This window comes from Littorina saxatilis, linkage group LG4 (genome assembly GCF_037325665.1).
Source record: "Littorina saxatilis isolate snail1 linkage group LG4, US_GU_Lsax_2.0, whole genome shotgun sequence".
Lineage (NCBI taxonomy): Eukaryota > Metazoa > Mollusca > Gastropoda > Littorinimorpha > Littorinidae > Littorina > Littorina saxatilis.
The window spans coordinates 63,720,937-63,746,066 of NC_090248.1; the positions used below are offsets into that span (position 1 = coordinate 63,720,937).

Here is a 25,130-nt window from a genome sequence, read left to right on the forward strand (position 1 = left end):
GGGAGCAGAGCGAGACGGTGGCAGTAGCTCGCGTAGACGGTGATTTCTAAACACTGCACATGCTAGCTCAAGGTCAGCGGCGAGCAAAGTCAAGGCCGTTCTCTAGCCGGTGCGAGACCGTGTGCGTTGAACGTGTAGTCCACTGGTCTGTGTTCAAATTTCACTATCCCTCACTCGACAAGAGCAACGACATCATGTCAGGCGACAACCAATATCACTGCCCCGACGCCAAACGTCTGCAAACGTTGAAGGATATTGCCAACAAGCTTCGTATTCACTGCATTGAATCGACGAACGCGAGCAACTCTGGGTAAGAATTTGGTTGCGCGCGTGGTGCCTAAAAATTGTCGTCTGTTACAACGTGCGATTATTGTTCTCGAACTTTGACGAGGGCCATTTGGAGCATCCGTGTTTTTTCCCATAATTAATTTTTTTTTTAACGTTACGGTTAGATGTCGTTTTAACGCTATTATTTGAACAGATGGAAAAAGAACCACGATAGTTTATTCCTGTGACAGAACGGAGTAATTTAGTTCGTTTTCACAATTGTCTTTAGTGAATTTGACATTGAATGATTGATGGAAATCGTTGTTTTCTGTTATGTACTTCGGAGCGAGTGATAGAAAGGTATTTTTGTTGAAAATGTGTCTAATGTGCAAGATCAGTGTGCTAGTTTAAAACTGTTTTGAAGCCTTGTTTTTGTCATTTTGTGTCAATCATGTTCTGTAAAGGAAGTTATAGCTTAGGCCAAAAAAAAAAAGGTCTGTTTACGGTAACCCGACCGACCCTAGTTTTTAGGCCCGACCCTATAAATCATTTTTTTGGATCGTCTGAAAAAAAACCAAAACGCATCCAAAATAGAGCTGTTTGCGCTCAAACAGCAGACGACAGAAGGGAGGTAAGCTCAAAGTACTGTTTATAGTTATGTTGGGCAAAAACAGGGATTGATGATAAGAAATGAACTGTGAAACATCATAGAGAGGGGGAAAAAAAAGCCGACCTACCGACCCTATTTTTTCACCCTATGTTACCGTAAACAGACCTATTTTTTGGGGGGGGGCCTTAAATTATTCAAAAGTGTGAAACTTGAAAGCAAACCTGTGCAAACCTTGTATGAAGATCAGAGACGAGTTGCCCAGAGCGGTTCGCCACGGGTCGCTCGCAGTGCGAATGACAAAAAGCCGTTTCTTAGGGCAGTGCAGGAAAGCGCTCGCGAAGCACTCGGCGAGCGGCTTTGGTATATGCTCGCCCACCGCCCGCCGCGTTATCCAAGATGGCGGCGGTGTTTACACTGCGATGCCGTGTAGCGTGTTTCGATCTTCTCGGCGTGGTTTTCGACGTGACCCGAGGGATCCACCGCTTTTCAAGGTTCAGGGACTACCCCAGCTAAATTTCCCATCATAACTACATTCTCTCTGACGATTTCACTGACCGAATCGTCTGCTAGTTTAAGAAGTACAACTTTTTTTATATCTCGCAGCAATCGTGCTTTCTTCGTCGCCATCGTGAAGCGATTTGCCTCGTTGTGAGCCCGTTGCATAGACCAATCCAGAGCGACTTTTCTCTAAGCGGGCTATTGTGATTCTGAGCAACGCATGGCAGGTCACATGCATGCATTGTGCCCACTTTGCTTTCTAAGATCAGTGTAGGTGTTTAATGTTAGAAATATAACTGAGCCTGACGGTATTGTCAAATATGACACCATTAAAGCTGTGGTCTATTTATGACTTTCCGGGGCAACGAGGTTGAAAAATAGGGATAAAATCATGTACAGAATTCTGTACTGTACAGCAAACGCTACCCGAAACCCCACCTATACGGTGTGTATGACCTTGAGAGCTTCAGTCAACGCTTGAATTTTGCAGTGGTAACATCCGGTTTGCTCTCTCAGAGCTGAGCATATTTGTCGAGAAGGATCGAGCACAAAAAATAAACGACTTAGCAGGAATTCGAACTCAAGGCCTCGGGGCCTTGAAATGTCGGGGCCGATGTCTTAACCGCTAGGCCACTTCACCAGTGTTTTCAAAGATAAAAAAATTGATAATTTTATATCATTCTACGCTTGAATTACCATTCATGCGTTGCAAAAACGTAAAAATTGCTATTAAAATGTGCTTTTATTTGCAAACATGTTTCACGGAATCGCAGTACATGTTTACACCGTCATGCTACACGACATTCGCGCCATGCAAATAGCTGCGATATCTCTATTTACAACATGCAAGAAAAATGACAAGAACAGTAATTGAATCTCTCCAAAGCTCTGTCCAGTTGAAAACAGACATCTAAGAAATAGTTATACATGTATTCACTTCTGAACAATGGGCGGATAGAAATATTAATCATGCTGCTTCAAGAATAACATAACATGAGTTCATATCACAGTAGCCTAGTGGTTAGGTAATGAGACTCGAGGTCGAGAGTTCGAATCTTCGCCGGGGCGTTTATTTTTTCCCTTTGATCTCTCTTGAAGATAAAATATGATCAGTCTTGAGAGAGCAAACCGGATGTTATCTCTGCAAAATTCAAGCGTTGACTGTTCAAGCTCTCAAGGTCATACACGCCGTATAGGTGGGATTTCGGGTAGCGTTTGCTGTACAGAATTCTGTACATGATTGTATCCCTATTTTTCAACCTCGTACCCCCGGAAAGTCATAAATAGACCACAGCTTTAAAGCACATGACGACATGTGCAGACGTGACAGATTGATCCAGAGTATTTTTTCTTCTTGCTTAAAGTTAAACAAGGTATAACTTTCCGACGTAGTACTTGCATGCTGTCGTTGGTTATCAGTTTGTTCTTATTTTTCCCCCGGGGGCAATATGTCATACTCAGTATATTCAATCATTTTGACATTGCTTGGGAGCGACACATAAACCATGTGCACTCTACTCAAGGAGTTTAAACTGAATACATCTCCAACAGTTGTTTTTTCACCCTGAGGATGTGGAATGTAATTATCTTTCATTAAAAATATTTCCTTTGATTTTTTTTTAATCTTTAAATAATGTGGATTTTTTTCGTAATGTTTTTGACGTCCGAAGGCAGGGATTAATTGTTATCATCTTTTCTTTTAACATCCCTTTAATGTTGAGCTGATTGGTATCTTATTTTGTCTAGACTGGATGCAATTCACTGTCATAATCTTTCTACTATAAGTGCAGAGGAAGATAGCTTTAAGGCTGTCAGATTTCTCTTCTCCCCTCTGTAACCTTTACCCTGAACTCAGTGACAGTAATATTTCTCTAGATTCTTAATTCTTCTTGCCCAACTGAACATTTAATTTTCAGTGTGATGTATCGCCAGGTCTTTGACGCAAAAGAATTGATGCACGATCTCTTCACTTTGTTTGCTTTAGTTGAAGAAACATGTTAATAACAGGTCAAGAACAGCACCTTAATGTTTTGAGCCTGACAGGAACCTTAATAAATCAAAGAATAGATCAAACAGTGTTTTTTGGACTTTCTTCGGGTATTGGAGGCACAGTAGCTCAGTGGTAGAGCACTGGACTTGTGATCCGCAGGTCAAGGGGTCGAATCTGGGCTGGGACGAACACTGGTCAATTTTATGTGCACTCATAGATGGTATCCATGTTCCACCCCCGTGTCACCACTGTGGCATGTAAAAGACCTGTCATTTTGCCGTAAGTGCACATGGCTGATTACACCTAACACGCACTCTGACCTGGGTAGCGTGACTGTTGCTGCTAGCTTTCCACCAGGAGGAAGCGACCTGCAATTCCCAGCAATGGGACAATAAAGTGATGAAAATGATATTTTTGTTGTTATATGATCTGATGCATTGTTCTGAACCCTTGGCGATCAACAATGTGATAGCTTTGACATAAAGGTAGTCTTCTGTCGTTCTGATGCTTTTTTTGTTGTAGTCAGGACATTTGGAGTTGGACCAATTTATTACACATTTTCAATCCTGAGGTCTAGCTGACCTAATTATTGTCCTGTGAGTGTGGGAACAAAACTGATCAATCAGTAAAGGAATAGAATTAATGGGCAATAAACCAGATCAAGTAATTAGTGCAAATACTAATGCTTTTGCCCAGCAACACTGATTGAAATAGCAATACAGTGGAACCCCCATTTTAAGACCTCCCATTATTATGATTATAAGACTCCCTCCTTTTTGGCTCACGTAAGTGTAGCCTATGCGATGGTAAACTGTCTCTGTGTGTGTGTGATAGAAACTTTAACATTTGAAGACGTCACATTATGGCGTAAGAGGGTTAGACGTCACGCGAAGGAATTACTGAAAGTCTCGGTCATTGTTATTTTGAGCGGGCCGAGACTAGTTGGCAGTCGTGTCCCTGTAAGTAGGCTACACATGCAGACAGACAGATCTAGATCTAGTGTCTCGCTTTCTTGCACAGTGTCACCTATGCAGACCTGTTTACCCTTACGATTTTGGCGTAATTTATTACGATTTTCTGCAAAAAATACGCCATTCCGCTATCCGTGTCAAGACTACGATTTTCATAAATAAAAAAAATGTAAAAAATTTTTTTTTTTTTTCATTTTTTTTTAATCAATTTATATGTTTGGCACTGGTTTTTTCAATGGCAAAATGGGGTGAAAGAGCACAGGACTGACCAGAGATCATGTCTTGTCTGATGAGACGCTGGAGAGCCTTATTCTAGTGGTGAAGTCTCGCCCTCACTCATTCGGCAAGCGCAAGTACAGTAAAGAAGCGTTTGACACACTGAAAAAGGCCTACTACGAGCAAAAGAAAAAGAATCAGTGATGCATGTGCTTTTGATGTGATCTTCTTTGAAATTATGATGACTACAAAAACTGACTGATGTGTTTTGTTTGTGAATGATGGATTGCGTTTCGCAGACACAGTTGTCATGTGCGTTGTAATTGGCGATGAATGCTGGATGATTACTATTTTTGTGCCAGGATTACTATTTTTGGGGCTGAGCATTACTCCAAAACACTTATGGGGGTAAACAGGTCTGCCCATGCTTACTGTGTTGTGTGTGTGTGTGTGTGTGACGGAGTGATTGAGTTTGTCATACTGTTTGTCGATTTCTTACGTGAGCCTTGAAGGCTTCGCCTCTTGTTAAGACCTTGTTTTCTCAGACTTTCTGTACATAACCTGTGTAAAATTACTCTCATTTTAAGACTCTCTCCTGTTTAAAACCCGATTTTCTCAGATTGGTGGGGGTCTTAAAAGGGGGTTCCATTGTACAAGATTTCACATTGTCCCACTCTGTCACTGACCTTGAAGCAGTAATAGAGCACCACAACAGAGCACCACTTCTATTATCAGCTGGTTCAGTTATACCTTAGTGTTATGCACACAGAGAAATTGACCCACAAATGACAACTACTATATTGACCTTGATTCTGATATGACCCTGTGAAAGTGTTTCATGTCACTATAGTGACCAGTGTCTTTTCATGTGTGCAGAGTTTTATGAGGGGTTGCGTTTTTGTTTAAAGAGCTAAAAAGTTGTAAATGTATGTGCATGGTTGGTGATTTGAAGAAGTGTGGTGTGTGTGTCTGAGTGAACATCTATGATGAAGAGGTGTAGGATTAAAACGTTTCTTCAACATCACAAGGTGATTCGATTTCAACAATAAGCTAGCGTATGTATGTGTTTCACTAAAGAAAAAAGCAACTTGCACTACCTGTACCAGGTTTTCAGTTTTCTGCCCTGAAGATCATCTTGAACTTGAGTGGCGTGGTGGTAAGACATCGGCTCCTTAATTGGGAGGTCGTGAGTTCGAATCCCGGTCGCTGCCGCCTGGTGGGTTAAGAGTGGAGATTTTTCCGATCTCCCGGGTCAACTTATGTGCAGACCTGCTAGTGACTTAACCCCCTTCGTTTGCAAGCACAAGACCAAGTGCGCACGGAAAAGATCCTGTAATCCATGTCAGAGTTCGGTGGGAAACACAAAAATACCCAGCATGCCTCCCCCGAAATTGGCGTATGCTGCCTGAATGGCGGGGTAAAAACGGTCATACACATACAAATCCACTCGTGCTAAAACATGAGTGAACGTGCGAGTCTAAGCCCATGAACGAAGAAGAAGAAGAACTTAGCAAGCGCAGCATTTTATGGTAAAACAAAGACACAAAGAGAGAGAGAAAGCTCTGGTTGAAGTTGAAAGCCCTGCTTCAGTTTCTTAGATCTATGCTTTCATCAAAACATCGATCAAGTCAAGAAAACGTGGGATAGATCAAGGATGGGATTATGGGTGCGAGCAGGATACAGGCAGCAGGGGATTTTGCATACCCAAGGTTCATTACCCTATTAGCTATAACTGCTGTGCAGTGACCCCATCCCTCCCCCTTTTTTATGACAAACAGTCTGAGAAAATAAGACCTTGCTAGGCTGGGTTTGGTCTTAAAATGGAGGTAAGCTTGCAGACGTGATGCAAACCTGTACATGTAGAAAAGCAACCTAGCTGGTCTTCAAAGGGGAGAGGTCTGAAACCTAGGATCTTAGACATGAGACATAAGATAATTTATTGTCCATACAATTACATGTGTGGGATTCTTACGGATATGCTGAAAATCTGGATTCGATTATGGCTATTTTTTTCTTCTCTGTTTTGTTGTTGTTGGTTCGGTTGAGGTTGAGGATTCATGACATTTTTCAGTCCCACAATGCAATTAAACAATGGATGGAAAAGTGGGCTTCATCTGCTTTTAAAACAACCAAACAACATGACAACAACCATAAACATAAAAACAATAAAACATAGGAAGTAAGAACACCTAAAGTACTTCAGACAGGCACATCCGCCCACATCCATACTACACACACACCACACACACACACACACTCAGAGTTGCTGGTAAGAGATATAATATGTATAACCAATACACTGCACTTCCATCACAATTCTAAAATGCATAAGTAATATGATGGAGGTTTCACTGTTTCATATGTTCCCCTTCCCTGGTACTCCTTATTTTGCTTGCTTAGGTATAAATCATCACAGTTGGGTTTTATGGGTCCTAGTATGCTGACTCATGAAAGAATGAGGACATGAGGGATCTCATCATTTTTCTTTTATGTCTGCTTCAAGCGCTCAGTCTGGGTCTCATGCATAGTTATATGATACTTTGCTTACTCAGGCAGAACTGCAGGACTTCCTTCTATAAGGAGGATACGTATGTTGTTAAAGTGTGTATCCAAAGAAAACGGGTGGTGGGGGGTTTTGGGGGGGTAAAAACAGCTGACTGGTTTGTGTTGTGTGTGGTATGTAGACCAGGTCAGGGGTCAAGGTTAGGTCAGATCGCGTGAAGGATTGTGGTATAGATACAGTTATCACCGAGCTGCAGTTCGCCGATTCGGAGAAGACGACTCATGATTTCACATTGTTCGGTTTCGTAGCTCCAGAAAAATAAAGGAGATTTCCTACAGGTTAATCTGCACAGCGTATTTCCAGTGTCTGCGCGAGGAAGCGCTGTCGAAAGCGCAGTGTCGATCTGGCAGTCGTGTCCCGGTAAGTAGTCTACAGACAAGACAGATCTAGATCTAGTATCTCGCACTCTTGCACCGTATCACTTATGCTTACTGTGTGTGTGTATGTGTGACGGGGAGATTGAGTTTGTGTTACTGTTTGTCGATTTCTTACGTGAGCCGTGAAGGCTTCGCCTCTTGTTCTTTTATGTCTCTGCTTCAAGCGCTCAGTCTGGGTCTCATGCAGAGTTATGTGATACTTTGCTTACTCAGGCAGAACTGCAGGACTTCCTTCTATAAGGAGGATGTGTATCATATGTCCGTTTCAACTTTAACAAATTGTTGGGTATTTTGGAGACTGGTGTTATTTACAGTGGTTCTTAATTGTATCGCCAGTGGGGGTGTTTTCCTTGAAAATTGTGTGCTGTGTGCATACCGCTTTTGTCAGTAGGAGACTGAGTGTAACTTCAGTAAGAGGACTAGATATATGGTAGATGAAGATCGTGTGCTTAACTCCCAACCCCTTTTCCATTTTTGAGATTGGAGTCTATTCCTGGGAGCAAACACAAAGCATTCAGGTTCTCCAGCTTACCTCCCCCCACCCTCCAAGTTCAACCACCTTTTCTGTTCTGGAGTGGGGAATCTATTGTGGGGAACAAGCACATTTGCATTCAGCTGCTCTGCCTTAAAGTTACTGGACCTGTCAACTCCAGGTGCACTGAGCCCCTAGGGCTTTCAGTCATGCCTCAGGCAGCTATCCATTTGAAAGAATACCAAGTTTTATTGACTTTCATGCAAGGAGTCAAAAACTGCAAATTTTGTACACATTATTTTTTGATTGCCACTGGGCAGGTCTTGGTCGCAAACCGCATGCGGTTTCGTTTGGCTGGCAACACTAAAGGTATGTGTAGGCATCTGTGAGATAGTTGTGGGAAGCTCCTGGCTGTTTACATCGTAATCTGTGAGAAAACGACAAATCTTATTATAATTTGCTCTCCATGCTGTGACTTAGGCACTGCATCTTTAAACATCACTATAACACCCGCCCCCCCTCCCCTACACACACACTTCTCACTCACAACCTGATGTTAGTACAGCTTCAGCACTAAATTGGTTGTCAACAATCCATCATAATTTCACTGGGTCTTTTTTTTTTTTTATCAGTGTAATATGAGTGAAAATCTCAAAACCAAATCAGAAATTCATGTAGTCATTTGACTGGCCAAGTCGAAAAAATAATGGGTCAATGGCTGAAGACTAATAAATCGACCCCACCCTCTTTTTCACCACAGCTAGGCCTTCAACTCTATTCATTCTCTGTCCAGCAAACTGACCAGCGCACTGTCCTAGAGGCCTGCTGTTGTTTGCACTTACTGTTTAATGCTGTGGTTGCTGTGTGTTCTGTTCTCTACTGCAAGCAACACAATGATTATTTTATTGATTTTAGCTGTAATTACTGGGGGTTCTCAGGTATTAAAGTGGCATGCTAGCAGACTGGTATTAATGGGGCATGCTAGCAGACTGGTATTAATGGGGCATGCTAGCAGACTGGTATTAATGGGGCATGCTAGCAGACTGGTATTAATGGGGCATTCTAATTGTTTTAAAAATGAATTAATGCATAGTGTGGGTGTCTGCTTGCCACCATATGCTTGTGTGTGTGTGTCTCTCTCGATTTCTCTCTCTCCCCCTCTCTTTCCCTCTCTCTCCCCTCTCTCTCCCCCTCTCTCTCATCCTCTCTGATCTCCCTCTCTAATCCTCTTTCTCTCTATCTCCCTCTCCCCTCTCTCTCCCATTCCCCCCTCTCTCTGTCTCTCTCTCAGGCTCTCGTAGAGCTCTAGATTTGTTCACCGACTCCCCCCCCCTCTCTCTCTGTCTCTCTCTCAGGCTCTCGTAGAGCTCTAGATTTGTTCTCCGACTCCCCCCCCCCCTCTCTCTGTCTCTCTCTCAGGCTCTCGTAGAGCTCTAGATTTGTTCTCCGACTCCCCCCCCCTCTCTCTCTGTCTCTCTCTCAGGCTCTCGTAGAGCTCTAGATTTGTTCTCCGACTCCCCCCCCCCTCTCTCTGTCTCTCTCTCAGGCTCTCGTAGAGCTCTAGATTTGTTCTCCGACTCCCCCCCCCCCTCTCTCTGTCTCTCTCTCAGGCTCTCGTAGAGCTCTAGATTTGTTCTCCGACTCCCCCCCCCCTCTCTCTGTCTCTCTCTCAGGCTCTCGTAGAGCTCTAGATTTGTTCTCCGACTCCCCCCCCCTCTCTCTCTGTCTCTCTCTCAGGCTCTCGTAGAGCTCTAGATTTGTTCTCCGACTCCCCCCCCCTCTCTCTCTGTCTCTCTCTCAGGCTCTCGTAGAGCTCTAGATTTGTTCTCCGACTCCCCCCCCCCCCCCTCTCTCTGTCTCTCTCTCAGGCTCTCGTAGAGCTCTAGATTTGTTCTCCGACTCCCCCCCCCCCCTCTCTCTCTGTCTCTCTCTCAGGCTCTCGTAGAGCTCTAGATTTGTTCTCCGACTCCCCCCCCCTCTCTCTCTGTCTCTCTCTCAGGCTCTCGTAGAGCTCTAGATTTGTTCTCCGACTCCCCCCCCCCCTCTCTCTGTCTCTCTCTCAGGCTCTCGTAGAGCTCTAGATTTGTTCTCCGACTCCCTTCACATACTTGTACCATCTGCAACTGTGCAAATATAATTGTTTTAATGTTGACACTTCATGACCTGCATGCTGCATTTTGAGGTGCATGTTTACCTCATGCAACCCCCACCCCATGCCCACAAAATTGTTACCCAATCTGCTTCACCACTGGGTGAACTATTAATGGTTGTTGAAGCTGTGATCAGGCCAAAAAAAAAATAGGTGTGGTTACGGTAACATAGCCAAAAAAAATAGGGTAGGTAGGTAGGCAATCACTTTTTTTTTTTTTGTTAACTTTTTTTTCTAATGTGTACAAATTAAACCTACTTGACAGGGAAATGAGTGTGCGAATCGGGCGCTTTCGCTTTCATTGCGTTTTTTGCACTCGTGTTTTTTGTTTTTTTTGTTTTGTTTTGACAAATGTAATAAAAAGTTATAGGATCGGCCCCTAAAATTAGGGTAGGTCGGGTTACCGTAACCACGCCTATTTTTTTTTTAGGCCTCACGGCCTTTCTCCTGTCCAGTCTCTTGCTTTCTCGGTTTTAATCTTGTAACTCCCCTGCTGCCCCCCATGTGATAATGAAGAGAAGGGTAGAGCAAAGTGCAGTTAATTAAACTCACTAATTAGAACATGTATTTACTTATCAGACTTTACTTATCAGACTTCTCCGTTTAGGTCACAGTGGAATACATGTATTAGAACATTGTGTTCACAGCACTTAAACCACACATTTTAAGTGGGATACTCCTTGGCTCTTTAAGTACATTTGTATCAGGAAAGTAGTTGTTCCATATTTTATTGCGATAGGAGAAACCACTTCAGAAGTTCAGTGTATCACGAAGAAACTGATTATTTTGTACTTGTGTCGATTTGTGAAGCACTGTCATTTTATAGCACTTTAAGGGGAATGATTATTTAATATTCTAGTGCGACTGCATGGGAAAAGCGATGATTTCATAGCGTTTCCAGGAAGATGATTATTTTATCCCACAATGTGATTGAGCCCGCAGCCGGTAATTTCCGCGCATATGTAAATTCCGCGCTTGTAAAATACATGTATGCTCCGCGCAATATCGGGTTGTAACTTCCGCGCACGAATTACTGGTTCGGCTCATACAACTTGCGCGCGTACTCACAGTCCCTACGGTTAGCACTTTTCACTGACTGCTCATTGACTGTTCACTAACCTATCAATACCAGACACCCGAAATTTCTGTAATTTCTGTTATATAATAAGTGAACAAAATATTCTTATACGCATGGTTTAAGTCTTCATTCGTTTTTATCGACTTGTCTGTGTAATAAAGACGTGTTCAATATATAGATATACAAGTGTCAGTTTTCATGGATATACAAGTGTCAGTTGTTAATGTCTCAATGTCTCACATTTGACCGAGCAAAGACACGCGCGCTAGTTTCACATCACATTTTGCTAAAACACGCGCGCATCTTACATATACACCACGCGCGGGAGTTTCACATGCGCGGAAGCTTCAAAATTGGGAAAGTGCGCGGAGTGTTCATGCACCCATAGAGGCATGATTCATCTTGTATCATGAGTGCTAGCCCAGGCTCATTCAGGCCACTTTGAATGCAGGAAGCAAACTGATGATACAGACAGGGGAATGAGAGTGGAATATAAAGGGCAATAACTTTCCTTGTACCAATCTTTCCTTAGTCTGTAGAGTGGTTCAGTGTGCGAAGTGGCAAGCATTACAAAAGTGTCCATTTGTTTATGCAGGCTTAGCAGTTTTACTGCTTATTTTGATTTCGGCAAATGCATGACCCGTGGACACTAGCTGACTGACACATATGCAGAACAAGAAAAAATTGTGTACATGCATTGCAATGACATGCATGTGGGTGACCCACACATAGATATGCCGTCATGTTCTCTCTCTCTCTGTGGCTCTGTCTCTCTTGCACATGTGAACACTCTCTTGTGTGTGTGAATTTAGCGCTTAATCTCTTTCTGTCTCATTTCCCCCCAATCCCATAAAGCGCTCGCATATATACAGGAACAAGCTGTCACAAATTACAAGTTATTATTTGTCATAATCACTACTATTAGAGTTGCAGCTGCTGACATTGTTGTAGTCTATATATGTCTCAACATGACAAAAGCTCTGAGGGAAAAGGGTGCATATGCGCACTTGAGTTTGAAAACCAAATTGGAATGTCGAGGAGGAGAGTTTGCTTTTCCATTACAGTGGAACCCCCCTTTTAAGACCTCCACAAATCTGAGAATCAGGTCTTAAAAAGTATGTAAGAAATGTTAAGTCCTTTGTACTGGAAACTTGCATTCTACCAGTAAGGTGATATATTGTACTACGTACGTTGCAATCCCCTGGAGCAAATTTTTGGTTAGTGCTTTTGTGAACAAGAAACAATTGACAAGTGGCTCTATCCCATCTCCCCCCTTCCCCCGTCGCGATATAACCTTCGTGGTTGAAAACAACGTTAAACACCAAATAAAGAAAGGTCTTAAAAAGGGCGGAGTCATAAAATGGGGGCAAATTTACAGAGGTTGTGAACAGAAAATCTGAGAAAACAGGGCCTTTAGAGGGAGGGAGTCTTAAAAGGGGGTTCCACTGTATAATTTATTTTTCATGCTCACTTTGTGAAATAAAGTCACAGCTTAGTACAACAATTTTCCTGGTGTGTTTATTTACCCTGATAGTGATACTGTACAATAACATATTTTCTTTTGCGTTTTTGTGCAGCCACCCCACATCATGTGCGTCTGCGGCCGAGGTGATGTCTGTGCTGTTCTTCCAGACCATGCACTACTCTATCAAGGAGCCGCGCGGTGCAAGCAACGATCGCTTCGTCCTGTCCAAAGGTCACGCTGCCCCCATCTTGTACGCGGCTTGGGCTGAGGCCGGCCTCTTCCCGACCTCTGACCTCCTTAACCTCCGCAAGCTGTCTTCTGACCTTGAAGGTCATCCTACTCCTGTGAGTGTCTTGCGCTGTTGGAAAGTATGGGAGGGAGGGATATGTTGACTGACATACAATTTCTTGTATGAAGCTTAAAGTAACAAATCGACTTAAAGGTACTGAACTTGTCAAATCCAGGTGCACGGAGCCCCTGGGGCTTTTAGTCATACCTCAGGCAGCTATCCGTTAGAAGAACTACCAAGTTTCATTGACTTGCACCCAAAGAGTCGAGAACTGCGATTTTTTTACGAATTAATTTCGTACTCGGACCCGGCTGGTCTTGACCTATTTTTGGATCTAAATTTAGATCAGGTAGATCACCACATCATGCACAAAAAGACACGTCACTAAGCAAACTATGTCAGACGTCATGAGTTTGTGTAAAACAAAATGGAGGCCGGAATCGCTCAGTTGAATCGAACTCCGACCAAACACCACGTAATAACTAGGTTAATTTATGCACTTGCGTGAACAAGAAACTGTCGAGCTTCACAGATGTCGTAGTTGGGTAGTTTTGGGTTTGTTTTACTACCACAGGAGGATTTTTGAACTGTTAATGCACTCAGCTGCAACAAAAACGCAAAACGAAGGCTGTGAGCTGCACTGTGCCTTTAACTGTTCATTGTCAAAAAACAAGAATGGTAGGTAAGTGCTAAAGTGGAACGTTTTTTGTTGACAAAGCAAACGTTACATTTTAACATTATAATGTAATGTTTTGTCTTGTCAATAATAAACGTTCCAGTTCCCTATCATTCTTGGATTTTGATTCTGAATTTTGGAAGGTTGGCAGTCTATCTATGTTTGGATTATTATAACTGTTCAGTTACATGTACAGTGACACTTTTCTTGGTTCCAAAATGTACGGACCCACAGTGCCTTACTTGGCTAAGAAACCATTTTACGTGTGTACTATGGTAGAAAACTGTGAGATACATTGAGTATACAGGCATGGGAATTGTCCGCCAAAAGGCAAATTTCCGCAGAATTTTTTTGTTCCGCCGAAAAAATATATGGGGGAGGCAAAAATAGTTATAAAAACTGAATTTAATGGCAAACTTACAGTTTAGATGACATCAAATTGCACCAATTGGGTTCTTTGGGGAGAAAAAAATCCGGGGGAGCATGCCCCCGAACCCCCCTAGCAGGGCTAGGGGCTTTGCACCGTCGATTTTGCCATTACTTACAACTTTTCAGCCTTTTTTACTTTTTTCAATTCCCATGCCTGAGTAAACTACACGGCTTGCTGTTTCGTACCATATTTTCAGGAGTGGCTTTGTTAAATATTGAAATGCGAACGAAAGTGATATGTTAATGAACACAAAGACCTTAAAAAAGACAGTTGTGTTTCAACTATGGGTGAGTTGTGTTTCAACTATGGGTGAGTTGTGTTTCAACTATGGGTGAGTTGTGTTTCAACTATGGGTGAGTTGTGTTTCAACTATGGGTGAGTTGTGTTTCAACTATGGGTGAGTTGTGTTTCAACTATGGGTGAGTTGTGTTTCAACTATGGGTGAGTTGTGTTTCAACTATGGGTGAGTTGTGTTTCAACTATGGGTGAGTTGTGTTTCAACTATGGGTGAGTTGTGTGTCAACTATGGGTGAGTTGTGTTTCAACTATGGGTGAGTTGTGTTTCAACTTTGGGTGAGTTGTGTTTCAACTATGGGTGGTGTAATATAGAGATGAAATATTTGAGTTGGTTGGATGCATGTGTACACTGATCCAGCCATGTGTAAGAAACGTGGATGTTTGCACATGTATGCATGTGCACGCACACAGGCATGCACAGACACACACACACACACACACACACACACACACACACACACACACACACACACACACTCACACAAACACTCACACACACGCACACGCACACACACATACAATGATCAAATGGGATAGGTGACTTTACATCCCTGTCATAAAACCATGTTAGAAAAGAGCAGTTATGACTCAGGAAATAAGGATGGACATTGATTTTGAAGAAATGTGTGTATCGTACAGGTGAAGTGTTAAACTTTGTGGTTTGACTCACCGTATTGTTTTTTCTTCAGCGTCTGAACTTCGTGGACGTAGCAACAGGGTCATTGGGTCAAGGTCTCAGCTGTGCTGCTGGCATGGCCTACACAGGCAAATACTTTGACAAAGTCGGGTAAGGGTACCTTCATGCCAAATTGAGTTATATATTAAGCACTGTTTGTTGTTTTGTGACGTTTTTGAAAGTATCTGAAACTTAGTAGCTGTGTTGAAGGTGGTTACCATGGTGAAATACCTAATTCTTTAGCTGTAATCGTGGTTTTGGTACAGTTGAACCATACCCTGGTGACCACCTCTTGATAACGACCGTCTGCCCATTACAACTACCCCAGAGAAACGGCCAACAAGATTCTTTCCTGTATAATTTACCTTTCCATAACGACCACCTGTCTGTAAGGTCTGTACCGCTCTTGGTTGGTTCCTTGGTTATCGACAGGTTCAACTGTATCTCGGACTGTTCACAGGATTGTGGATATAAAATGTGCTGTCCTTCAACAACTTTTTTTCTTCTAAAAAAATAACTGACTAGTTGTATGGTTCTTAGGCCCCCCCCAAAAATAGGTGTGGTTAAGGCAACATAGCCCCAAAAAATAGGGTAGGAAGGTAGGCAATCACTTTTTTTTGTTGTTGCTTTTTTTTCTATATAAGCAGAGCAACCAAGTGTGTAGTACTCGCAACCGAAGAAGATGCGGCCATTTTTGTCATGGCAAGCGTCGGTTGGGCCTTTTTAGTAGGAGTTATTTCCCTTGCATCGTCTGTCGTCTGCATGACGACTCGAGCGCTCAGTTTCGCTTTCATTGCGTTTTCTGCGCTCGTTTTCTTGTTTTCATTTGGTTTTTTTGACAAATGTAATGAAAAGTTATATAGTGTCGGCCCCTAAAAATAGGGTAGGTCGGGTTACCGCGTAACCACACCTATTTTTTTTTTAAGCCTTAAGTTGAGGGCCTATCATTCTTAATAATCAAGAAATCGGTTAGTTAGTCATAATTTTTTCCATGATGTAAATAGATTTTCAGAAATAACTGTCAGGTTTGTATAGGTTGTGGAAGAGTGAATACCCTTGCCAAAACCTCTGACAAACATTGGAGAGGCCAATCACTAGCGAGGGGTGTGTCGGAATTATGTTGACATGTGAACAGGAGCACATGTTTTCGACACACCCCTCGCTAGTGATTGGCCCCTCCAATGTATCTTGTCCTCTTCATGACATCTGCAAACATTCATGTACCTGTATTTGCAATTTGTATCTGCCTTGTAGGTTGTACACTCACCTCTCCCCTTCTTTTTTTGTCCAGGTATCGTGTGTACTGCATGATCGGCGATGGTGAAAGCGCAGAGGGGTCAATTTGGGAGGCCATGGCGTTCGCCAGCCAGTACAAACTGGACAACCTGGTGGCCATCTTTGACGTCAACCGCCTCGGTCAGAGTGAGGCTACAAGTCTCGGTCACAAGGTTGATGTCTACAAAGCACGATCTGAAGCTTTTGGGTAAGAATCTGAGAAATTGAAATTCGTGCTTTCAGACTTTTATATGGTTACAATTTTAATATCGGATGATTTTTATCAGTAAAAATAATAATGATGATGTAATGATAGTAATGATACAAAAATCTTGTCAAATCTTTATTTTTGTAATCAACAGATGGAACACATACGTCGTCGATGGCCATGATGTTGAGGCCCTCTCCAGAGCGTTTTATGATGCCTCACAGGTGAAGAACAAACCCACCTGTATCATCGCCAAAACCTACAAGGGACGCGGCATTGTGGGTAAGTGGGATTAATTAAAAACCTGTTATTTTAAGTCTGTAAACTGTAATCATTTGTTTTGGGGAAAATGGATTGTCTGCAACCCCCCGCGGGTTAGGGGGAGTCCCATATTGGTTGGGACTAGAAAGAATTTACCCGATGCTACCCAGCATGTCGTAAGAGGCGACTAACGGTTCTGTTTCTTCTCTTCTTTTGTCTTATTTCTGCCTTACCAGTCCTTTCACCTATATTTCCTTCCAAGAAAACTCTCCCTACTATTCCCTGCAGTTTTCCAATTCTTTTCTTGTTGTCTTATTTCTACCTGACTGGATCCATCACCTTTATTTCACTTACCAAAAGTCTTCTTTTCCACATCCTTATTTCTCTGCACCCCGCATGTCGTATGAGGCGACTAACGGATTCTGTTTCTCCTTTTACCCTTGTTAAGTGGTTCTTGTATAGAATATAGTCAATGTTTGTAAAGATTTTAGTCAAGCAGTATGTAAGAAATGTTAAGTCCTTTGTACTGGAAACTTGCATTCTCCCAGTAAGGTAATATATTGTACTACGTTGCAAGCCCCTGGAGCAATTTTTTGATTAGTGCTTTTGTGAACAAGAAACACTTAACAAGTGGCTCTATCCCATCTCCCCCCCCCTTTCCTCTATCCCATCTCCCCCCTTTCCCTCGTCGCGATATAACCTTCGTGGTTGAAAACGACGTTAAACACCAAATAAATAAAGAAAGAAAGATTGTCTGCAGCTTTCATTGTTCTTTCAGTGAGGAGCTTGCCTTAGTGATCTCCACTTTGGCAAAGTTTTCTTGCATCAACCAGAGTAAAATGGTTTTTTCTGCTGTACTGATTTGCATCATATAACTATCCTAACTTTTTGTAAGCCAACATCAAAATCATTAAGTTGCTTATGTATTAAGTAATGCCCATTTCAAGAAGGTGTTACTAATGTTTGCCCCATTAGCAGCTTCTTCTTCACGTTCGTGAGGAAATCCCTTTACAGTGCAACGATCCTCATTTCGGTTGGTGCGCCTAATTTCCCTAGAGTGAAAGATAAAGTGGATAGTGTACCTACGAAAATCAAAACAGTGGTGGGTTGGTAGGCAAGCTATTGCTTTTCGCCATTTGCTGTGGCGCCCGATTTCAGGCCCTCAGCTTATGTGAAGTATTGGAAATTAAATTGGCAAATGATCTTACTCTGTTTGATTTTAAGTTCAAGAGTAATGCAGTGACCAGTTTGTGAGAGCCAGGATTTGTACCTATAAAGAAATACCAGATTGAAAAATAAGGACAAGGATAAGAATAAGATTTCATATCGTCCTGTGAGGTTACCATCATGGAAAATTGGGCTGCTTTCTCACTGGAGAAAGCGAGCTGCCGTACAGAATACTGCGCTACCCATTTTTGTGTGTTCCTGTAAGCATGTATTCGTGTTTCCAAGCCCTGAGACTTTCGCTGTGAACGTGGGTTCTTTATCGCGTGCTTGCATGCACACAGGAGTGTTCGAACACCGAGGAGAGTGCACAAAGCGGACAAGGAAATAATCCCTTGCCGAACGTGGGGATCCAACACACGTCGATAGTGACAACTGGTTTTGAAGCCAGTGCCGTGACCGACTGAGCTATTTCCCCGCCCTAGCCTGATCTCTGGTAGATGTCATATTAATGTTGTTGCAATGTCCTGCAGGGGTTGAGGACCAGGACAACTGGCACGGCAAGGCTCTGGGGGACAAGTCAGCGGCGGCACTGCAAGTCCTTAAGGACAACATCGCCAACCAGGGACCCCACGAACTGACCCCCATGGCTCCGGAGGTCAAGGCGCCGGTCATCAGTGTCGCCAACATCAAGCTGTCCGAGCCGCCGAAATACGACCAGGGGCAGCAGGTAGAGAGGAAGTTTTGTGATGGAGTGTTAGTTTGAGTAAACCTAGAAATGAGAAAAAAAAGGACGCTGTTTCACAAAGCTCAAAGCATCATTCTTAACTCTTTTCTGACGTTTTCCCACGATAGCGAGTTAAAAAAAATGTAGAAAGTTGACTTTGTCAGTTGTGTGAGTTATAAAATTATTCTAGGAAAGAGAATTCGTTTTGTAAAGGTGCTATTCACTGTTTTAAACTATCTGTCAACTTGCCGCTTTTAAAGCAGAACTAATTTGATAGCCTCACTTTTGCATTGAAGGGTGTTTGTCAGTGAGGCTTGTGTAATGTTTGTTGTTGTAATGTTATCCTTGCAGGTAGCAACTCGTGCAGCCTACGGCACAGCCCTGGTAAAGCTGGGGAAGAACAACGATCGTGTTATCTCCCTTGATGGTGACGTCAAGAACTCCACCTTCGCCATCAAGTTCAAGGTCAGTTGTTTGGTCGTATGAACTGTTATTTCACATGGAAGTATGATTAATTCCCCTAAGAAAAAGGTTCATAGAAACATGGCACAAAAGGAATGCAAGTAGGCACGCGCAAGCTTTACATGGCGGGATGTGTGCATGCACAAAATTCTTTTTTTTTTTAAAGGACACACACATGCACTACCTAGTCGTTTGAAAGGACACACACATGCACTACCTGGTCGTTTGAAAGGACACACACATGCACTACCTGGTCGTTTGAAAGGACACACACATGCACTACCTAGTCGTTTGAAAGGACACACACATGCACTACCTGGTCGTTTGAAAGGACACACACATGCACTACCTGGTCGTTTGAAAGGACACACACATGCACTACCTAGTCGTTTGAAAGGACACGCACATGCACTACCTGGTCGTTTGAAAGGGCACACACATGCACTACCTGGTCGTTTGAAAGGACACACGCATGCACTACCTAGTCGTTTGAAAGGACACACACATGCACTACCTGGTCGTTTGAAAGGACACACACATGCACCACCTGGTCGTTTGAAAGGACACACACATGCACTACCTAGTCGTTTGAAAGGACACGCACATGCACTACCTAGTCGTTTGAAGGGACACACACATGCACTACCTAGTCGTTTGAAAGGACACACACATGCACTACCTAGTTGTTTGAAAGGACACACACATGCACTACCTAGTTGTTTGAAAGGACACACACATGCACTACCTAGTCGTTTGAAAGGACACACACATGCGCTACCTAGTCGTTTGAAGGGACACACACATGCACTACCTAGTCGTTTGAAAGGACACACACATGCACTACCTGGTCGTTTGAAAGGACACACACATGCACTACCCAGTCGTTTGAAAGATTTCTCTTTAATGATAAAACGACAAAAAAGACCTGGAGTATCAAGAGTGATATAATGGTTATTATTACAAATATGATTGAACGATTGACATGTTGGTAAGAACTATGGCTGAGGTGCATGAACCAAAAGTAGGTGCCACGCAAACGGTAGAGAACCAACCGAGGGGTCTGATTCGTTGGAATCACAGCAAATCTCAATTTCAACCAATCCAACATCGCAGCTGGCTCCCACCCGGTAACTTTCTCGGTCACCTTGCCCTTGTTGACAATTTCTGGTTGGTTGGTTCATCCCACTAATGAACCTCTCTCTGTTTGACAGGATGCTTTCCCAGACAGGTTCATCGAGTGCTTCATTGCAGAGCAAAACCTGGTTGGTGTTGCCATTGGCTGCGAGACCAGACGCCGCACGGTACCCTTTGTCTCAACGTTTGCTGCTTTCCTGTCGCGCGCCTACGACCAGATTCGCATGGCTGCCATCTCACAGTCCAACGTCAACTTCTGTGGTTCTCATGCTGGTATTTCCATTGGTGAGTTGTGGCTCAGTGTACTTTTGTTTCAGGCCAATGTGGTCTAGGCTTGGGATGTGGGATTTATATCTTTTGTGATACTGGAAACTGGTAATCTTCCAGTAGGTATTAATTTAGTTTTACTAAAGCCTGCTGGGACACAAGTAATGGGTTAGTGCATTTGTAAACGGGAATCGCTTGACAAGTGGCCCCCTTCATCCCCCCCTTCCTCGTCCTGATATGGCTCTGCGTAGTCGGCTGGACGTTAAGCAACAAATAAACAAACAAACGAACAATATCTTTTGTGAAGACACATGTGATTGAATAAAGTTCAGATGTTATTTGTCTCTTATTGATCATTCCTCTAAACTTTATTGTGACAGTCCCTTTTATTGATCATTCCTCTAAACTTTATTGTGACAGTCCCTTTTATTGATCATTCCTCTCCTGGCTGCCTAAATGGCGGGGTAAAAAACGGTCATACACGTAAAATTCCACTCGTGCAAAAAACACGAGTGTACGTGGGAGTTTCAGCCCACGAACGCAGAAGAAGAAGAAGATCATTCCTCTAAACTTTATTGTGACAGTCCCTTTTTACAAGCTCACCCTTCTCTCAGTTTAATTTGTATGTAAAAAGTGTCACCTTCACTACCATCCGCCATGTGTAATGTGAACTGCCACCTATTACGATACACACTTTAACAGTTGTTTGTTGCCTACTATGCAAGAACTCACCCAGTGAGAACTTTCTGCTTATCTATAGTTCCATCAGTTATATCACATTTTTTTGGAAATGAAGAAGATATCACACATGACCCTTCACACATTTGTGTTTTTTTTACCCAGGTGAGGACGGACCCTCACAGATGGCGCTGGAGGACTTGGCGATGTTCCGAACAATCCCAGGATGCACTGTGTTCTATCCCAGCGACGCTGTATCAACGGAGCGAGCTGTGGAATTGGCAGCCAACACCCCCGGCATGTGCTTCATCCGTACCAGTCGCCCCAACGTTCCCATTATCTACAGCGCCACCGAACCATTCAAAGTTGGACAGGCAAAGGTACGTGGGGAGGGCTCTGCTCTTGTCAGAAAATTGCTTTATACATCTTGGAAGTTGAGGGTTGGGAGGTGATCGGGGAGGGGAGGGTGAGAGGTGCGCATTTCATTACCTTTAGCTACTTGTGTTGATTCTGAATGGTTTGTTGGCATGCTTACCAAGGTTGATCAGTCCTCAATCATGCTCTCTTTATGGCAGTTGACTTACTCCCTGAGTAGTGATTACATGGTTTCTTTGCTCAGCTTGAATAAAAGAACAAGTAAGGTAGGTTGTTTGAACGTTTGTTATTGACAAAACAATACATTCACAGATTTTTCGACCAACAGTCTTAAGTGAACAGACAAAATTTGTCTTGATAGTTCTATCAGTTTACGTCCACTCGTCTGGAAGCCGAGCGAATGAATGATTGTATGATGAAATGACGCTTATAATATAAGCTTATATTAAAATACTGTGAGGTGGCGCTGTAGATAATGGGAACGATGGCAAGTCTCTTTATTTTTGGATTTGCTGAGCTTGTTCAGCTCACCATGTTGTGATGAAATGGTTCTTTAGTTCAGCAAGTAATCAAATTGTGTGACGTTTGGGAAGTCTCCTGCTCTACTTAGATCTCTGTAGTGCTTTTGCTTTCCATGATCCGAACATTTCGTCCAGTTAGCTCATGTACAGATCAAATGATTCCACTTCTCACTGATTTCCCTTCATTGACAGGTGGTGCGACAGTCTGACAGCGACAAGGTCACGATCATCGGATCCTGTGTGACACTTGTGGAGGCTGTAAAGGCTGCTGAAGAGTTGGCCAAATCTGGCGTAAACGTTCGCATCATCGACCCTTTCACCATCAAGCCCATCGACGCTGAAACCATCATTGCCAACGCCAGGAAGACGGGCGGCAGAATCATCACTGTAGAGGATCACTATGCTGAGGGTGAGGAAAGGAAAAAAGAGAGCAAGAATGTGTGTGTGCAAGCGTTTGTGTGTGTGCCTTTTGGTTTATAAGATGTAAGTGTGTATTGTGCATATGTTTGTGCGTCAGCATATCTGTCTTATGCCTCTTGGTATGCATAAATGCAAATGGGCGGCTGAATTTTAAAGAATGTTTAACCTCTACATGAAGGGGGAGGGACCCCCCCCCCCCCCCCCCGTTGGTTAGGGGGAAGAATTTACCCGATGCTCCCCAGCATGTCGTACGAGGCGACTAACGGATTCTGTTTCTCCTTTTACCCTTGTTAAGTGTTTCTTGTATAGAATATAGGCAATGTTTGTAAAGATTTTAGTCAAGCAGTATGTAAGAAATGTTAAGTCCTTTGTACTGGAAACTTGCATTCTCCCAGTAAGGTAATATATTGTACTACGTTGCAAGCCCCTGGAGCAATTTTTTGATTAGTGCTTTTGTGAACAAGAAACAATTAACAAGTGGCTCTATCCCATCTTTCCCCCTTTCCCTGTCGCGATATAACCTTCGTGGTTGAAAACGACGTTAAACACCAAATAAAGAAAGAAAAGGGGGAGGGAGAAATGATAGAGATTTCTTTTCTCACATTTGTACATAAATTGTGTTGAAGACATTAAGTCTGAACTTTCTGTTCTCCCTCCTGTTTGATGGCGCACAATGCTGTCTTTCAGCTTATGTTATCAAGAATCAGGGATTCTGTCTTTTGGATCCTGTGTTTATAATAAGTTTTTACAAACTCTGTGTCTTTTCTCCACCAGGTGGCATCGGTGAAGCAGTGAGCGGGGCGGTGAGCGACTGTCGCGACATCACTGTGAAGAAACTGGCCGTCAGGGAAATCCCTCGCAGCGGCAAACCCATGGAGCTGCTCGACCGTTACGGAATCAGTGCCGCTTGCATTGTGAAGGCCGTCAACCAAATCCTTTCCGTTTGAGTGCACACTCGAACTGCATTGTACTACATGTCGGTGTATGGTTCAACGATTTTGGAGGAGCTGCTCAGAGATTTTGAATTTTTTTCTATGATTATGAAGAAGTGTTCTAATATTTACGGAAGTGTTCCAAGATTTTGGAAAGTATTCCAAGACAAGCGAAAGTGTTCCATGATTTTCTGGGAGTATTGTGTAACGTTATTGGAACGTGTCATGACTTATACAGCAGTGTTCAGATAAGAATGTTTTTGACCAAGGATTCATCAAACATATTTGTGTTTTTTTCTTTGATACAGTATATCGGGATTTGAGTGCTTTTTATTCTACTCTACTGAGTAAGATTATGCAATAGAGTGAACATGTTCCTTTTGTGAATCTGTTTATATATTTTTTCCGTTATTGTTAATTGTCTTGCCTGGATAACAATAATGAAGATAAACTATTAGATGGTTTTGCAGTATGTTGAAATCGGGACTCCATTTACTGGTTTGTGATAGAGTTTATATTTTGCTAAGACTTGCACTTTTAATGCAGTCTTTAGTTGTATTTGATGAATGCCTGCACTGTAGAACAGTAGAGAAGTTTTTGAACACAAAAATCTTGTTGAATAACTAGTTGAAATTGTTATTATTGTTGAAACAGCATCTAGCATATGTTATCTCATATATATCATGTTTTTGATTTCATTATATTGCAAATGTTCTTTTATAAATTGCGATCATGCTTTATTTGTTTTGCAAGATGTAGTGCCATTTTTCAGCAAGCTGTTTTACTTTTAGTACAGGCAGCTTTTTTTTTTTTTACATCTTGTTGCATTTCACTTGTTGATTTTGTTTATATCTTTTGGGTTAAAAAAGGATGCTTCATATTTCCTTGGTCGAATGTGTATGGTGATTATCTTTAACTTGTACGCTTTCTGATGATTCAAAAGAAGTTATTTTGACTCTTAGTAAAAGGGTAACAGCTTGAGTTTGAATCTTTGTTTGGGGATATGTTATTTGTATTTTTGACCAAATGACTGTCAAAAACTGTGTCAAATGTCACATTTCGGTTAAAAAAAAATACAAATAACATTTATGTATCAATAGATTTAAGTTAAAATGCCTTTTTTATGACAGAACGCACACGGACATGTAGTCGTGGCTCGCTGCTTAAATATGAGTTGGACTCTGATGTCACTTGCCTCAAAGGGAAATCCAACGTTCAATCGATACATTATGCATTTAATTTCAACAAGGGCATAGACATACTTTGCCGAGTCTTGTGTGTAATGCGCTAATTCCGTGTGGACAAGTGTGCTCCAATGGGCAAGGTCATTTACCTCGGTCAATAAAGAAATGAATTTGCACGATTCATTGTTCTGTCGAAGTGGCATTTGTAAGTATTTGAATGTGCTTGCGACTGCGAGAGAAGGTGCAATTTTTATTTTCCGGTGGAAGTATCGTTTTGTGGTACTGCAGTTTTCTAGCTATGGTATATTCCTAGTTTGGCAACCTGTTGTCTCCATAAGCTAAAGGGTGCACTCTGGTCCTGCAACTTTTACCATCCCAGCAAAGTTTGACACTGCATCATGTTTACAAATTGTACGTTATACGCTAAATGGTGCACTCTGGTCCTGCAACTTTTACCATCCCAGCAAAGTTTGACACTGCATCATGTTTACAAATTGT

General features: G+C 42.5%; 1 protein-coding gene across 1 annotated transcript; it reads left to right on the top strand.

The window, feature by feature from the left end:
- The first annotated feature begins 44 nt into the window (after positions 1-44).
- On the top strand, positions 45-24,808 carry LOC138965356 (transketolase-like protein 2). The gene is made up of 11 exons (XM_070337494.1): positions 45-310; positions 12,769-13,000; positions 15,038-15,135; positions 16,316-16,507; positions 16,662-16,789; positions 18,466-18,662; positions 19,011-19,124; positions 20,333-20,540; positions 21,366-21,580; positions 22,289-22,505; positions 23,291-24,808. Exons 1-11 carry the CDS (start codon positions 60-62, stop codon positions 23,461-23,463), a joined length of 2,025 nt encoding a protein of 674 aa, XP_070193595.1. The 5' UTR covers positions 45-59; the 3' UTR covers positions 23,464-24,808.
- Positions 24,809-25,130: the final 322 nt, after the last annotated feature.

Bases quoted from the DNA above. Each gene is read 5' to 3' on its own strand.
- LOC138965356 (XM_070337494.1), top strand. From the start codon at position 60: ATGCTAGCTCAAGGTCAGCGGCGAGCAAAGTCAAGGCCGTTCTCTAGC. The intron at 20,541-21,365 runs GTGAGTTGTGGC...TTTTTTACCCAG, and splicing joins TCATGCTGGTATTTCCATTG to GTGAGGACGGACCCTCACAG. The intron at 21,581-22,288 runs GTACGTGGGGAG...CTTCATTGACAG, and splicing joins TCAAAGTTGGACAGGCAAAG to GTGGTGCGACAGTCTGACAG.